Here is a 16,328-nt window from a genome sequence, read left to right on the forward strand (position 1 = left end):
GTTGTCAAAATGGGATGTTTTTGTACACTGTTTACAATTGTGTTTGCAAACAAAACATATTCAAAGAAGATTAACAGCCACAAACATCTCACTCCCAAGGTTTTAAACATAAAGCGATCTGTGAAACGGATTTATCAAATTATTTGTCCTTTGCAAAGCTGGGGCCGAATAAATACCTGTATATCGTTAAGTCCTCTTGAATCAGAATCGGAGGTATCTCTGTAAGCTGAGTTAGCCAATTCTACATCTGTGGAGGCACGACTTCTTTTCTTTAGAGGTTTACAAGAATCGGAAATCTCACTGGCACCTTAACGCAACACACTGGAATTAATCCTAAAAGACCTCTCAAATATGTAAGCTACTGAAAGAGAAATTAAGAACAATGCCAAGAGAACTAGACAAATTGCACACTTGATTTAAAAGCTTTTGTAACAGTAAACTAATCTAGGATTTTAAAAGCAGGGCTTTCCCAATGCAACGACGCTATTAACTGTTGGATAGGGGATACACGGTGTATCTTCTGTTCATTTATACCTTATCTTCCAAATTAAAATCCTCCCAAGGCAGCTCACAATGTAAGAACTAAAAGCAATCACACAATGAAGAACACATGTTGGGATGAACTGTTTCAAAAACAGAGTGGAAAGTCAGAATCGGAACAATATTGCTGTCAGGTTTCGATGCTATCTCAAAATAGAGGAATTTTCAAACTGCCGATCTTTAAGGAAATTTTCTCTTTATTGAGCATAGTGATCTGACCCTGGCTCTTGCGCGGTCAGTACTGACCTTTGCCCCCCCAATCCCTCCCTTTCCGATCCCCAATTCTCTGCGTCTCATTGGCTATCTTCCAAGCCACTTTCCTCATCCCTCCTCTGTCAGGTCACAGGAATGTTCCCCTCCTCCCATCTCCGAGGAGACAGAATCTTCAAAGGGATTAAGTAGGCAAAAGTTCAAGCTTCTCCTCTCCTAATATATGTCGGCGCTGGGACGCTGACATCTGCTTAATGATAAAGTCGTTTTTATAGCATTTTTTTTCAAAGGCTGAAAAGTCAGGAATGCACTGATTTGTGATTGGTTTGGGTATTTTATTTTGACAACGCTTAAGGCTCCTTATTCCTTCCTGTATGTGAAATGCAATCTCAGGAGCAATTAGCACTGAATACACATCAAACTAACATGAAATCAAACATCCTTCTGTACCTAGATCTGAATGGTATTCATTAGATTACAGTGCCTTGGAGGAAGGAAGCAGAAATGCTTGGTGTCAGTGATGACAGAAATTTGGAGGAAGGAGGCAGAAGCGAAAGATTTCTCCTTCCCATCCTAAGACAGGAAGCATGGCAAATGCAGGACTTCAAAGAACTACCTGAAGCAGGCCTAAATCCCAGCCATTCTAACCTTTAACCCAAGGGTGCTATTCAGCAGGTTCTGAAGGTTCTGGAGAACCGGTAGCGGAAATTTTGAGTAGTTTGGAGAACTGGCAAATACCACGTCTGGCTGGGGTGGGAATGGAGATTTTGCAATATCCTTCTTCCAGGAGTGGGGAGGGAATGGGGATTTTGCAGCATCCGTCCCCCAAGAGTGGGGAGGGAATGGGGATTTTGCAGCATCCTTCCCCCAAGAGTGGGGAGGGAATGGGGATTTTGCAGTATCCTTCCCCTGCCATGCCCACCAAGCCCACCAAGCCACGCCCACAGAAGCGGTAGTAAAAAAATGTGAATTCCACCACTGCTTTAATCTGACGTTTGTAGGGGAATGACAGTCAAGAGCCTGGGGATGGAATAAAGAGAGTAATCAGTCTAGAGTTGTTACGTTCCCGTAAACCAGGCTGGATAAAAATCGATGATTTTTTTTTTTAAATCAGATTTTTTAAAATTTAAATCTGGTTTTTTTAATTTAAATTGGATTTTTTTTTATTTTGATCAAATTTATTTTAATAAAATGCTTTCGGAACAAAAATCTATCTAAAGATAGTTTTCTATTTAAGATGCATTAATAATTTAGTTTATTCAGCATGAAACGGAGCTTAGTTATGTAGCATGAGGCTGTGTATTCTGCACTATTTACATTTTTGGTAAACCCGTCCAATGAATCCAGGCTATGCAAGCTGAGACAACATGCGCTGCATTGATGCATTCACACAATTTCACAGCAGAGATGACAGCTGCTTTTTAAAAAATATGATTTAAATTGAGCTGATTTAAATCAAGACTTTTTACTAGTCCTTTAAATCATGATTTAAATCAAACCCACCCTGCCATAAACAGTCCAGTTCCAACTCCTCTTGAATTCCGTTGATGTCAGGTGCAAATAACCAGAAGCATTCATGGAATTCAAAGCAGAGAAGAGTTTATTACTGCTACCGCTACACAAGAATATAGTCAACTAACAGTAAATTTTGGTGCTAGACACGGGTCAATGGAATTTATGGGGACGCTGGATTTGGGTGTCTTGTGACAATGCAATGACGCCAAACTGATGACGCGTTTAACCCTGCCTTCCAGTTTGCCTGCTCTTCTGTAGTTGACTCTTATCTAGCCCAATTTAGTATTGTTCTTTGGTTGACTAGATTCTTGTGTGTAGGTATGAGCAATAAATTAAATAACTGGAGCTTAATGTGTGCTCCTGACTCTTCCAGCCTGATAAAGCTTCACATGATATAATAAATTGGAGAACCGTATGCCTAAAGACTTTCTGAAGAAATGAACTCTGATATACAACAAAACCACTTGCTTCACACCCAAGGCTAAAACTCACTCCAGTAATTATTCTTGTTGGAGATTTAAGAGAGAGGGTGTTTGTGCTTCCATTTTGCACATTTTCAAGCCTGCTTTGTCAGAGATTCTGCTTCACTGCCTTTTGACACGACCTGGTTACGGAGGGGTTAGCATGACAATAAACTACATTTATTCGGCAGTATATACTAAGGACGTTAATTCACAAGTCCGTCAAAAACCTTGAGAGACCGAGAAACAAAGGTAAACCACAAGAAATAAAAGCCACACTAACCTTTTTGTAATCCAGTCTTCACTGCTGCCTGTGGGGCTGTTTCTACCTGTTTAGACAGGAAAATGAGTGGTTAGTAAAGACATTTCTTGTTCCCTAGTACAAAGGAGGAAATGTAAATTCAATGCAAGCAGTTAGTATATAAGGAATCACACTTAAGGGTTTTTTTCCCCCCCCTCCACCCATAACCCAAATATATATTATGTTTCCCCCAAAATAAGACCGGGTCTTATATTATTTTTTGCTCCAAAAGATGCATTAGGGCTTATTTTCTGGTTAGGTCTTATTTTTGGGGAAATACGGTACTAATCGCGTCCGTCTGACTGATGATCTTAACTGGGGCTTATTTTTGGGGTAGGGCTTATATTACAAGCATCTTGAAAAATCATGCTAGGGCTTATTTTCCAGTTGGGTCTTATTTTCGGGGGAACAGGGTATATATTTCTCTTTTTGTGGATTTAATTAAGACTGCCTTCCCTAAACAACATAAAACGGGCCTCTGTTTGCTTCAAAACCATTCAATGTGTACGTGAAGTGTCAGGAAGGCTTTTATTTTATTAATTAAGGGCTTAGGGAGTAGGGCGAGCTACCAAGCCTTGAGCTAGAGGAAAGGGAAATGAAATAAAATAAAAATAACGATAGCTATGAAAGGAAAGGAAAGCAGGACGCTCAAGTTCCAAATGACGTTTTAACTTACGGCCCCGTTTTGAAGCCAGAGCTTCTGAGGACATGGGCTTCTCCTCTGTATAGAGTTCTGCAGAAGGCAGAAGGGGGAAGGAAGCCGTGCAAATGCACCGCAGGCCTCTATACAGCTGGAAGCCATGTCGACACAGCGCATGGATATAGGCAAGTTGGTGACCTTGTGAAATCCTTTCCAGGCGTTTTGTATTTCTGTGCCTTGGATCCTACATAGAGAGGTTGGTTTTCGGCAGGGGAACACCCAAGTTGTGAATTTGGTAGTGGCAAGCAGCTTCTTGGCTAAAGGTCTCGCTTTTCTTTTTTTTTTTTAAAGGCTAAAAAATTGTAATTTGAAAATAAAAAGAAAATAAAAGTTCTCCGTAAGGTGACATAGGCAGGTTAAGAAACACATCTCGAAATATTTATTAAGGATTGTCCTATAATGTTTGAAAAATATTTTATTTCGTTTTACAATGGATAAAAACATACAATAGAAGGATTTGTATAGGATACAATTGATAATACAAATATAAAATCTAGACAATCACTTGTATTCTGCTATCACTCACTTGCAACAGAATTAACATGTCTTTCTCAGTTGAAATTAATATTCCAGTTGTCATCTTAAAATTTGAAAGGATGCAGAATTAATTTGGAAAGTCACTGATATGAACAAATATGGTTGCTGAATCCTAAAATATCAGTATGCCTTTCTGAACATATTACATATTCAAGCTTATGCAATACAGTTCTTCTCTGATCATTAAGCTTTCCTATATGTTTTTCCTGAAAACACCAGTACAATATACTATGTCAATTTAATTAGTTCCATAGTATAAAGCAAGCAAAGATTACTTGGGGAATGAGGGGTTTTTTTTTTTTAAATTGAAAAAAAAAAAACACACACCAAAACCTGTGTTGAAATTTTCTTCCTTTAAAATCACTACTTTGGAAATCCAACCCAGGAAAAGTATTGCTGGGACAGCAAAGCCAAAGTTAAAAGCCGGAATAATGAACTGGTATTTTAAACAGAACATATTTAGCTTCATAGCGAGCAAAAATAATAAGAATAAAAAGAAAAAAAATACCATATGTAACATTTATTAGAAGTTGCCGTCTTGAACTTTTTCAAATGATTGGGGCTGTTAGGGAACGTCTGTTATACTTGATATTCCAAAATAAATTTCCTTTGAATTTAAAAAAAGAATGGAGCATACCCAAATGGTTGAGAAAACCCCAAATGTAATAACCTTCTTGAAACATGCAGAGAATCCACAGACAGCACGAGTGGCACAATGAAGCAACTTACAAACCCCATCTTGATTTGCAACTGGCTATTTCCAAAAGCAATATACATCTTTGAGGCCCATCCCTCAAAAGAAATACCCAGTGTGCATGTTGGTTCTTCTTACAAGAAAAAAAAAAGGCAACTCAGAATTATCCCAAAGGTGCTTTTTTTCCCCCCAAGAGGCAACTGGATTTTCTTGTTATTCTTGGAAGACGTTTTCGCTTCTCCTCCAAGAAGCTTCTTCAAGCTCTGACTGGATGGTGGGGAATGGAAGGATTTATACTCCTTGCAGACAGCTGGACATTTGCATCCTTTTTAGAAAGTCGTTGAGGCCCCTTGGAGGTTTCTCTGTGTCCTCAGGGTCACCTGAGTGGTGCAAATGAGTGTGGAGCCTTCTTGGAACTGTTGAAAGGACTGTGTTGTAGACTGGAGAGAGAGATGATATCGTATCGCTCCCCCTCTGTTGAGAGAGGGCTGTTCAATTTTGACATAGATCAAACCAGCAATCCTCTCTGTCCAAGCTTCTCGGATGAGAAGCGAAACGTCTTCCAAGAAAAACCAGAAAGTCCAGTTGCCTCTTGAAAAGAAAAAATAAAGCACCTTTGGGACAACCATGACCTGGATGGAGGAGAATCTCCATAGAAACCCAGAATTATGTTCCTTCCTGCTTGCTGTCAAAGACCATGCTTAGAATCCCCTCTTTCAAGAGGGTCTAATATCCATCCTACTTTCTTGGAAAGGGGAAAAAAAAAAAGACAATAAAAACAAAACCACAATTGTCGGCCTCAATATACTCCCAGTGGCTATGCTAAGATGCGAACAAAGCCGAGCGCGATCCAGAAAACTCACGGAAACATAAAAAAATAATAATAATAATCACACAGCTCGTAACAAGAAACAAATAATCGCATTCGTGAGAAGCTCTATTTTCCCGGGTTCTCCAAAAGTACGAATGATGCTGTCAGTGGAAACTTAGTTGACCAGCAGAGTTTATTAAGGGTTTGGATCTCAAGGAGGAGAGTCCAAAAAAAAAAAAAAAAAAAAAGGGGGGGGGGGAGTTGAAAAAAAAATATAGAGAGAGGGTAGGTGGGGTTTAAATTAAAAAAAAAAAGGCATCAATATAAAAAGTGACAACGGGTATATTTTTTTTTAACTCTCTACATCGAGGAAGCCAACCTGCTCCTTTTTGATCTTCTTCTTTGGCACAACCTCAGTGGATTTCTCAGACTCTGAGCGAGTTCGAATTGATCTTCGCTGTTGCTTCTTTTCTACAGAACCTGAGGGAAGAGAATGGTTTCCATTACAGGAGTCTCTGTCTCTCTCTCCTCTCTCTGTCTCCTCTCTCACTGTCACTCTCTCTCCTCTCTGTCTCTCTCTCCTCTCCCTCTCTCTCTCTCTTTTTCCTGTCTCTCTGTTTCTCTCTCCTGTCTCTCTCTCTCTCTCCTCTCTGTCTCTTTCTCCCTCTCTCTCTCCTCTGTCTCCCTCCTCTCTCTGTCTCTCTCTCTCCTTTCTCTGTCTCTCTCTCCTCTCTCTCTCTGTCTCCTCTCTCTGTCTCTGTCTCTGTCTCCTCTCTCTGTCTCTTTCTGTTTCTCTCTCTCTGTCTTTTTCCTCAATGAGGGATGGCGTTCAATAGCAAAGTGCTGATTTCTCTATATTCTCCTGGAGGGCGTAGACTTTAATTTGCGAGCTGACGTTTTGGCTGCAGGCAATGCATCTCAGTGCTTCTTCAGGCAGAGTCCTGAGTTCAGGAAAAGACCAGCTTTTAATACGAAGGTGAAGGGGAGTTTTCTAGAATTCAAATTATTAGGGGAGGCTAGCTTTCCAAAACAACTACTATACCATCAAGGATGTTAATATGTTTCTTAATTTCATTTGAAAACTAATTGCCTATCCAGGAGGCATATCTTCAGGTTATCTCAACAGCCAGTTCACTTTCTAAGAGTTCTTACACGGTTCTTAGCATCTAACTTACCGTATTTTTCGGACTATAAGATGCACTTTTTTGTTTCCCAAGAGGGGCTGAAAATGTCTGTGCATCTTATAGACCGAATATTGCGAAAGCCTCGCCCACCCGCCTGGGGTTTTTTTTTGCCTCCACACACCCCCATTTTCGGGCCTTTTTTCGGCCCGTTTTCGAGGCTTTTTTTTTGCCAATTTTTTGGGGAAAAAAATGGGCTGAAAAAAGCCTTGAAAATGGGCCATAAAAAGCCTTGAATATGGCCCGAAAAAAAGCCTAGAAAATGGGCAGAAAAAAAGCCTTGAAAATGGGCAGAAAAAAGCCTTGAAAATGGCCCGAAAAAATCCTAGAAAATGGGCAGAAAAAAGCCTTGAAAATGGGCATAAAAAAGCCTTGAAAATGGGCAGAAAAAAGCCTAGAAAATGGGCAGAAAAAAGCCTTGAAAATGGGCAGAAAAAAGGCTGGAAAAGGCCCGAAAATGGGGCTCACGGAGGCCAAACATTTTTTTTTGCTGATTTCCTCTTCTAAATTTTGGTGCGTCTTATAGTCAGGTGCATCTTATAGTCCGAAAAATACGGTATATTAAAAACTTTTGTGGGAAATAAGAGGGCTTGCTATATGCTATATTTACTGACAATGCTTCATTTCCAGTGTCAGGAAAACAGAGTTCAATAGAGTTCAAACTCCCTAAAATATACGCCTCTACGTACTTCAGGCCAAATATCTACTTCACACAACACAGGGTGCAGATTTCATAGTGAAAATGCAGGAATCTTTTAGGGCAGGGGTCTCCAACCTCCGGTCCCTGGGCCGCGGCATGCCATAAACTGGACCACGCAAGCAAGCGAAGCCCCATCTGTGGGATGTAGGCAGCATGTGAACCCACGCCTCCTCCGGTCCACGGAAAAAATCTTTTTCCGTGGCACTGGTCCCTGGTGTTCAAAAGGTTGGGGGCCGCTGCTTTAAGGGATTCTTATCAATTGGAGAATTTTCTTACCTGCAAATTCTCCTTAAACCTATTCCTCAGATAGTGGTCCATTCCATCTATTATGAAGGCAGCGGGAAAAAAAATCTGGAGTGGATCTAGGAGGGTGCTACTTAATGCAGCCATGGTTCTTTCTTCTAAAGGAATATGCCTCCTACACCACATTATATGTGCGGACCACAGGATGGTGACAAGTCGTGAAAAACTATTACCTTGCAAATTGATTAATTAGGTATTTCATTCCAAACACCTCGACAATAGAATGTTGTCAACACTCCTAACCCACTCCTGGTACATCAAAGGTTTCTTCCTCCCACCCTCCAAAAATCAGTGTCACAAAAGAGACACCCAGTTAATTGGGCCTCTCTCTCTCTCTCTCCCTCCTTGCATTACTCAACCATGAATGACTAGAAGTATCTTCAGAATGCAGCTGAGTTCCCTTGAGCACCTCCTGTTCAATCTAAGAAAATGCTAGTCTGGGGAGGCTGCCGATGAATAACCTTCAGATGAGTCTTTTTCATCTAAAGTTTGAGATAAAGATTAGGTCCATTCATTTAAAAGGAAAGAGAGAGAGGGAAGATGGAAGAGACGGCCACATGGGACTTTGAAGGAGTTCTTCCCTTGGTAAGCCCACCTTTGCTTCTTCCATTAGTCCATTTGTTATTTCAGGAAAAGGCCATGTTCGCCTCCTCTGGATGGATGGATGGATATGCAGCGGCTTTCAGAAACACTGCCGATACAGATAATCCTCGACTTACGGCCACAATTGAGCCCAAAATTTCCACTGCTAAAATTCAGGGAGCTTTGCCTCACTTTACGACCTTTGTTGCCTCAGTTGTTAAGTGAATCACCGCAGTTCTTAAGTTAGTACCCCAACTGTTAAGCGAATCTGGCTTCCCCCCATTGACTTTACTTGTCAGAAGGTCGCAAAATGGGATCACATGACCCTGGGACACGGCAACCATCATAAATATGAGTCGGTTGCCAAGCGCCCGACCATGGGGACGCTGTTAACGGTCGCAACTGAGAAAAAAAAGAGTCATAAGTCACTTGTTTTTTTTCCAGCACCGTTGTAACTTCAAACGGTCACTAAACGAATGGTTGCAAGTCAAGGACTACCTGTAGCTTTCCCTGGTTAGGAGACAGTCGGATATAATGAATTACAGTCTTCCTGTATATTTAAGGACTGACTTTACATTCTTAGCATTTTCAGTTCAAAAGTGGGGGCCGATTATCAATAAATAATCAAAATACAGGAGACAATCGCCATCAGGCTATTTTAGTATGGATTTTTCTAATTACTGCTTTCCTTGACGTTCCCACAGCTGCAGTTCTAAACGAAGAGGTACTAAAAAAATAAAAGAACTGGAGTCTCTCGACGTCTCAAAACTGCCCTGCCTCAAAATGGAGGAGGGAATCTATTATTGTGCAAGGTGTTTGGTTTTGGGGTTTGTTTTTTTTTTGTCAGCGTGGAAACCATTCATCGAATTGCAACTTGGAACAAAAGCTGGCAGTGTAATAAAGGCGATCGTTTAAGGTGAAATTTCATAATTTTCCTTGTAATGCAGTCACGGTTATTAGCGGCATTCCTGGAAACTCGCTACTTCGCAGGACTGTTTGTTCTCACGTCCTTTGAAGGAAGCCTAAATGATATAATCCTGCAAACTTTAAAATGTGTGTTCCGTCTTTATTCGAAGATTTGAAGCTAACATGAACACCCCGGTTCTTTAAACCGTGGCCCACAGAGTAAATTGGAAAGTCTACTGCACCTTTCACTCTGCTGTTGGCACGAGCAAAAGCTCTACTGCAGTTCAGCTAGGCTGCCAATGCAGTGGTGAAATTCAATTTTTTTTAACTATTGGTCCTGTGGGTGTGGCGTGGCTCGGTGGGCGTGGCAGGGGAAGGAAACTGCAAATTCTCCATTCCCTCCCCCACTCCAGGGGAAGGATACTGCAAAATCCCCATTCCCTCCCCACTCTGGGGCCAGCCAGAGATGGTATTTGCCGGTTCTCCGAACTACTCAAAATTTCCACAACTGGTTCTCTGAACTACTCAAAATTTCCACTACCGGTTCTCCAGAACCTGTTGAATTTCACCCCTGTTCCAATGCGGTGCTCTCAAAAGTCAAAGCTCATTCTAATCCAGCTCCACTACCAGTAACTACTGCTGTATAATTCTTTTAATTGATTTTAAATTTTGTATTGGTATGTTTTTATCTTTGGCTGTGCACCACCCTGAGTCCAATAGGAGAAGGGCGGTATATAAATTGAATAAATAAATAAATAATAAATAAACTACATGGACTACATAGCCTTCTTCAGCCTATCCTTTGCCTCTGGGTTCTCCGATTGTCTTCTAGCTCGTATCAACCAGCTTAGCAATCACTGAAGGTCAGATGGAGCCCTTTTTCTTCGGTTTCCACCTAATGCTTTCCACCCTTGGATAAAACATCTGATTCATTTGGCCTTAAACCAGGAGCCACAAACTTTACCTACTTGCCAAACCAGAAGACGTTTCTGGAGAGGGTGCACTTTGTGACGAGGCTCTCTCCGTTCGCGGGATGGAGACGGAGGTGATTTTGTCATGCCCTTTGATGATTATCTCTGGTTTGTTTCCTATGCCCTGTTACGAAGGAAAAGAAGGAGCTTTTGAGTATTTCTAAATTAGGGTCTCTGTAAGATATACATTTTTTTTTTTCAAATATTTAGCACAGTAACACAGACACACACACACACGCTCACATCCAGAAGGCTGTGCATAAAACAAGGACATCCACAAAATGTGAGAAAACTCCCCCCCCCCCACATACACACATCAGGGGTGGGCTTCAGATCCTTTAGCAATGAGTTCGCTGCCCCGGTGCTGGGTGGGCGTGGCCATGGTAGGTGTGGCCTAGTCGGCCGCCTGCACCACAACAGGGGAGGGGCATTTTTCACCCTCCCCATGCTCCAGACTCCTAGAGAGGCTCCTAGAGACTCCTAGAGAGGCTCCTAGAGAGGCTCCTAGAGACTCCTAGAGAGGTTCTGGAGGCTGGGGACAGCAAAAAATGTCACTTCCTGTCCCACCGAGAGTTGGGAAATGGGCCCTTTCAGCCTCCGTAGGGCCTCCAAGGGAGTGGAAAAGGCTGTTTTCACCCTTCCCAGATACACAGAGAGGATCTGGAACCAGGTAAGAAAGAAAAACGGGCCTACCAGGCCATCATGTGCCAGGAGCGGGGGGGAGGGGGTTGAGCACGCATGCGCGTGGGCACGTGCGCGCACGACCCTCCCCCGCCCCCCCCCCTCCTGGCACACGATGGCAAAAAGGTTAGCCATCACTGACATAGATGTTAAGTGCAAATGAACAAAGGGATTCAAGCCTGGGCACAGCGTGAATGAACTCATAAACCTGAAACTGAATAAGAGGAAGAGACACTCCACCCACTGCAAAAGTACAAGCCCAGTCATTACAGGAAATTGTGTGGTTTTTTTTGTTTGTTTGCTGAAAAGCCAGCAGTGATGGTAGCTAGAATAGCTCCACGAACGTCCCTGTATGCAACAGGGACCATCTGGGAAAACGTATATTTATGATCTTACAAAAACAGCAGAACAGGTGAATTTAAGCAGAGTGGTTGGTATTTAATATTAAAGAAACGAATTTAAATGCTCCCGCTTTTGCAAATTACGCTTTTGAAATTGGAATGCGTTAGCGAAGTTGTCAAAGATAGCAGGTAGACAATTCCGCTCTAATTATCACTCCCTCCGCCAGTGAATAGCTGTCCGCACACCTTTACCTCCAAAGTAGAGAATTATAGTATCTGAAAAACAATTAAAGAGGGTGCAGGGACATCTCTGGATGCGCTCTAATAACTTCACACCAAACACTGACCAATTTCACATGACATATTACTCCTGGAAGTAAGCGCCCTAAATATAGGACAAGTGACTTGTTATTCTTGACATTTTAAGGTCAAACCAATTCACACAAATATTTTATACTGCTTGCAAACTGAAAGCGCATAAGGAAGCCATTCACCTCACGGTAAATTCTTCCAAACTCATCAGTGGGACTTAACTTCCAAGTAGTTCTTAGGAGAACTGCAACGCAAAAAATTTTTTAATATTGGTTTGCACAAATATTCCTTGTAAGAGAGAGTGGTTTTTCTTTACCTTTGCAGAGTAAACAAACTGATCAATGAACTTTCCGTTCCCAGCTGCATTCTGAAGAGCAAAAACTTGTTCGATTTTAACAACCGGAGACATGTTACATTTTTGAAGGTCCAGGGTTCCCTTGTGCATGGTGATTGACGCTGGGAGGGATTTTCTGGCCGCAGCGGTTTTCCACTGGATTTTCACAGGAGGGGATTCTTCATCTGCACTGGACTGTCTCCTCTGGCTATACCTCCGGATCTCCGTTTTGGGTGGTGGAGAAGGCGCGGCCAAAACATCGTTGGTCTGTTCCGGCGGAGAGCTTGGCGGTGATTTGCTTTTGCGGATCTTTTTAGCCTCGATCTTAGGCATGACAATCCGTTTGGCTTTTGAGGACACCTCTTCTGGCTCTTTATCTACGTAGATGAAAGTGTACTGCTCTATCCTCTCTTCCAGACTCATTTTTAGCGCTTTCTCAGCATGGGCAATGCCAATATCCCACTGTGCCCGTTCTCTTTGCGGCCTCGGTTTGCGAATCTTAGAGGAGAGAAGAAAAAAAAAAGATGTGGCATTCATTCAGCCCCCACTTAACTTACAAAATGTGCCCAAATGAAAACAGGTTTGGCTTCAGGTGGCGTGTCAAAGTATTTCCAGAGAGGCGGCCCTGTCAGATGCCGTCTGTGGCAAAATGAATGAGTTAGTAATCTGTCAGTTTAAAGCCAATTCTTATTTAAAGCATCCCTCTCGTCTTAAGATCTGACCATGGGACGGATTCTGAAGTTCTCCTGACTGTCAACACAGTCGGACTACGTCATGGAGGAAAAAAAAGATGCAAGACGTTAACAAAAAAAGGATCGGCAGAGTTCAAAATGTTTTGCAAACTAACTCTAGCTGGCATGAAGTGCTAAGGCAGGGACACAACTCAAGGCCTGAGGGTCGCATCTGGCCCGCAGGATGCTTAAATATCAAAGGACTGGCCCGCATGCCTCTGCCGGCCAAAAGGGGCCATGTACGGCCCTCCCTGTGGCCCATATTTGGCCTCCTGGGCCTCCATGTGGCCTGTTTTTGGTCAGCAGAGTGCTGCTGGAGGCCATGTGTTGTGGTCCGCAAGCAGCCTGCGGACCTGGCAGTGGAGCCGGATAGTGAGGAGGCTGGGGATGACAATGGGCCAGTCCTGGAGTCAGGGGAAGGCCCGGATGAGAGCTCTGCGTCGGAGTTAGAGATGAGGCCAGGGCCATCTGGGAGCGATGCGTGGACTCCGGAGCCTCCAGAGGTGGATAGCAGAGAGGGAGAGGAACAGGAGGAGTCTGTTCCTAGTGCGCGCATGCGCAGAGCTGCCAAAGGCAAGAACAGTTGAAACAAAAGGGACGACTCAGGAGTAAGGCTAGAAGATGATTAGCCACTCCCATAAGGCTTAAAAGAGCAGCAACAGCTCTTGGCTCTTTGTAGGAAAGCAACGTTGCTACATTTGTTTCTTGTCGGCATCTCTTGTTTCTGAACTTCATGGGGCTTTGCCAAGAAAGGCCTTTGGCAGAGTGCCAAAGAAGATAAAGGTTGGTGATAAGGCTGAAGGACTGATTATTAAGAATTTTGTTTTGGACTAAGCTGAGAATGAATTAATTCTCAGATGTTTTAATAAAATAAGTTTGTTGAGGACTGAATTGTGTTTGGTAATCACTACTTGGGCCTTAATCACAACACCATGGAAAGCAAAAACGAAGTGCACGGGGGCCGAGCATGTCCTCCCCCCCCCCCCCGGCTGGCCCGTGGAGTACTACAATGCTGATCCAGCTCTCGAAGAAATCCAGTTTGACACCCCTGTGCTAAGGCTACCTGAAGTTTATTGTACTTCCTTATAGTACTTGACAATTCAAATGATCTGAACAGTTACATAATTCATCTTTGATATAACTACAGTAGACTTGAATAACTATAGAGGCACATTATTTAAGAGAAGTATAATCAGCAATGTTGATGAATAAGTAAGTAGCTTAAATTTTCAAACCAAAATTTTTTTTGGCCTTCAGCATTTTCCTCCATGCTACTGAACAAGATATGTTGTATTTTTTAAAACATTAAGCCTATCAAAATCTGACTATAATTTCCCCTTAGATGATACGCCATCATTGTTCAATAGACGGCTTTCAAATTATAGCAGCATGATTCTACGTGTTCTACAGAAGCTACGAGCTGCTCACTTCTGCTCCAGACTCAAGCATGTACTTTTCAACAAGCTCATAATAAAAGCAGAAAGATCAGACCAGTTGTACATCTAATCTAGCATTCTATATCACACAAACATCTTCCAACATTGAGAAAAGTGGACAATCGGCAGCACAGATCTGCCTAATCCTCATTGGTGGCCTTTATAACTTCTGATGGTCAAAGTCCATATTTTAACTATGAATTACCATATTTTTCGGAGTACAAGACGCACCTTTTTCCCCCACAAAAGAGGGTAAAAATCTGGGTGCGTCTTATACTCCAAATGTAGCCCCGCCCAGCCTCACAAAAGGAGATTTCAAAGGCTGAAAAAAGCCTCTGAAAGAAGCTTCAGAAAAAAAGCCTCAGAAACAAAGCTTCAGAAAAAAAAAGGCCTCCAAACAGTTTCAGAAAAAAAGCCTCTGAAAGAAGCTTCAGAAAAAAAGCTTCCAAACAGAGCTTCAGAAAAAAAAGCCTCCGAAACAGAGCTTTAGGGAAAAAGCCTTTTTTTCTGAAGCTCTGTTTCGGAGGCTTTCAGAGGCAGGAAAAAAAGTTTTTTCTGAAATGGAGTTTCAGAAGTTTCAGAGGCAAAAGGCTGAAAAAAAAGCATGGCAAAAGCATAGCAACGAACCTGTTGCTAAAATTCACCTCTGGGAACAGCTGATTGGGGGTATTCCAGAGGCCAATACACCCGCCAATCAGCTTTTTTCTTATTTTCCTCCCCAAAAACTAAGGTGTGTCTTATACTCCGGGGCATCTTATACCCCGAAAAATAGGTAAGTAAAGGCTTCTCTCAGCCCTGAATCTTGTTGTGTTCAAAGCCAATGGATGGCATATTTTTCCAGCATCAGCCATGATGTTATACATCTATATCACATCATCCCTTATCCATCTCTGCTGTAAGAAGGGGCAAACTGTAATAATAACACATTGTATTTCTATTTCTACAACACTGATTTGGAACAATGGTGGAACAACGGCTGATGACTTCTTTCTATTGGTCCATCTTTCTATTGGTGCAGAAAATTTTATGTTTATGCAGACGTTTTGCAAGGCTAGGACCATTATCACATGAGGTTTTACCTTAAGAGCTGATGGCATTACCTGTCTATTTTCAAATCCAAACAGTAATTTGCTACCTTGACTGATAAGTTTCTATATAAATACACAAACCCACCTATAACTCTGAGTTATAACCTGTATTTTTAATTGTGATTTTACTATGATTTTAAACATGTATGTATGTATAAAATAATAAAATCACCATAAAAATACAGGTTATAACTCAAAGACTTATAGGTGGGTTTATTTAATCATGTTATGTATATAGTTTTATTTGATGTTGTAAGCTGCCCAGAATTGCATTGCATCAAGATGGGTGGCAAATAAATTTAATAATAAAATTTAAAAATATCTGGGTTTGTGGGCACAGCTGTTCTCTTACTTGCTGCTAAAATAAACTATCATTTCAGACTGTACATACCTTTTGTTTCTCAGAATGGTTGGCCTGCTTAGCAGCCTCTGCCACCAGCTGATCATACTGTTTACGTCCTTTATATTCTCGTACCCGCTTTTCATGTACCCAAGCCCTTTCAGGCTGATTGCTAAAGAATTGAACATGATATTCTCGTGCACCTGGAAAGAAAAGGGGGGGGGGATATGTAAAGGAAACATTTGACTAAGAAATTCCACCACACAATTTTTTCATACTCTCACACCTGCGTGAAGTACACAGGCAAACTTAAAACATTCCCCTTTAAACAAAACAAAACAAAAAACAAAAAAAACAAAAAAACAAAACAAAACAAAACAAAACAAAACAAAACGCAAAAATATTAACCATCACTTCAATTGTCACCTTTAAAACTTCATCAGGTGTAAGTACCCTGTTTGCCCAAAAATAAGACATCCCCTGATAATAAACCCAATCTGTTCTGCCCCAGCTACGGACCCCAAAGAACGCAGCACACACAAAGTTCATTCAAACCTTAATTTACTGAATAAACCAGTCTTTTACAACAATGGCTGTTAACTAATTGCATTAACAGCCGCCAAGAATTCATAGAATAATAACTGAAAACTTAC

The 16,328-nt window shown here is 41.8% G+C and overlaps 1 protein-coding gene across 1 annotated transcript in view; it reads right to left on the reverse strand.

The window, feature by feature from the left end:
• Window positions 1-16,328, reverse strand: part of NSD3 (nuclear receptor binding SET domain protein 3) — a 103,107-nt gene that overhangs the window by 50,054 nt on the left and 36,725 nt on the right. The window contains exons 5-10 of the mRNA XM_070952235.1: window positions 15,727-15,878; window positions 12,063-12,578; window positions 10,410-10,536; window positions 6,149-6,249; window positions 3,010-3,055; window positions 177-307 (exon numbers count right to left, since the gene is read on the reverse strand). Of these exons, the coding sequence (XP_070808336.1) occupies window positions 177-307; window positions 3,010-3,055; window positions 6,149-6,249; window positions 10,410-10,536; window positions 12,063-12,578; window positions 15,727-15,878 (1,073 nt within the window). The remainder of the gene's footprint in view (window positions 1-176; window positions 308-3,009; window positions 3,056-6,148; window positions 6,250-10,409; window positions 10,537-12,062; window positions 12,579-15,726; window positions 15,879-16,328) is intronic.

This window comes from Pituophis catenifer, unplaced genomic scaffold (genome assembly GCF_029215685.1).
Source record: "Pituophis catenifer annectens isolate HBS135680 unplaced genomic scaffold, rPitCat1.0.hap2 SCAF_12, whole genome shotgun sequence".
Classification (NCBI taxonomy): Eukaryota; Metazoa; Chordata; class Lepidosauria; order Squamata; family Colubridae; genus Pituophis; species Pituophis catenifer.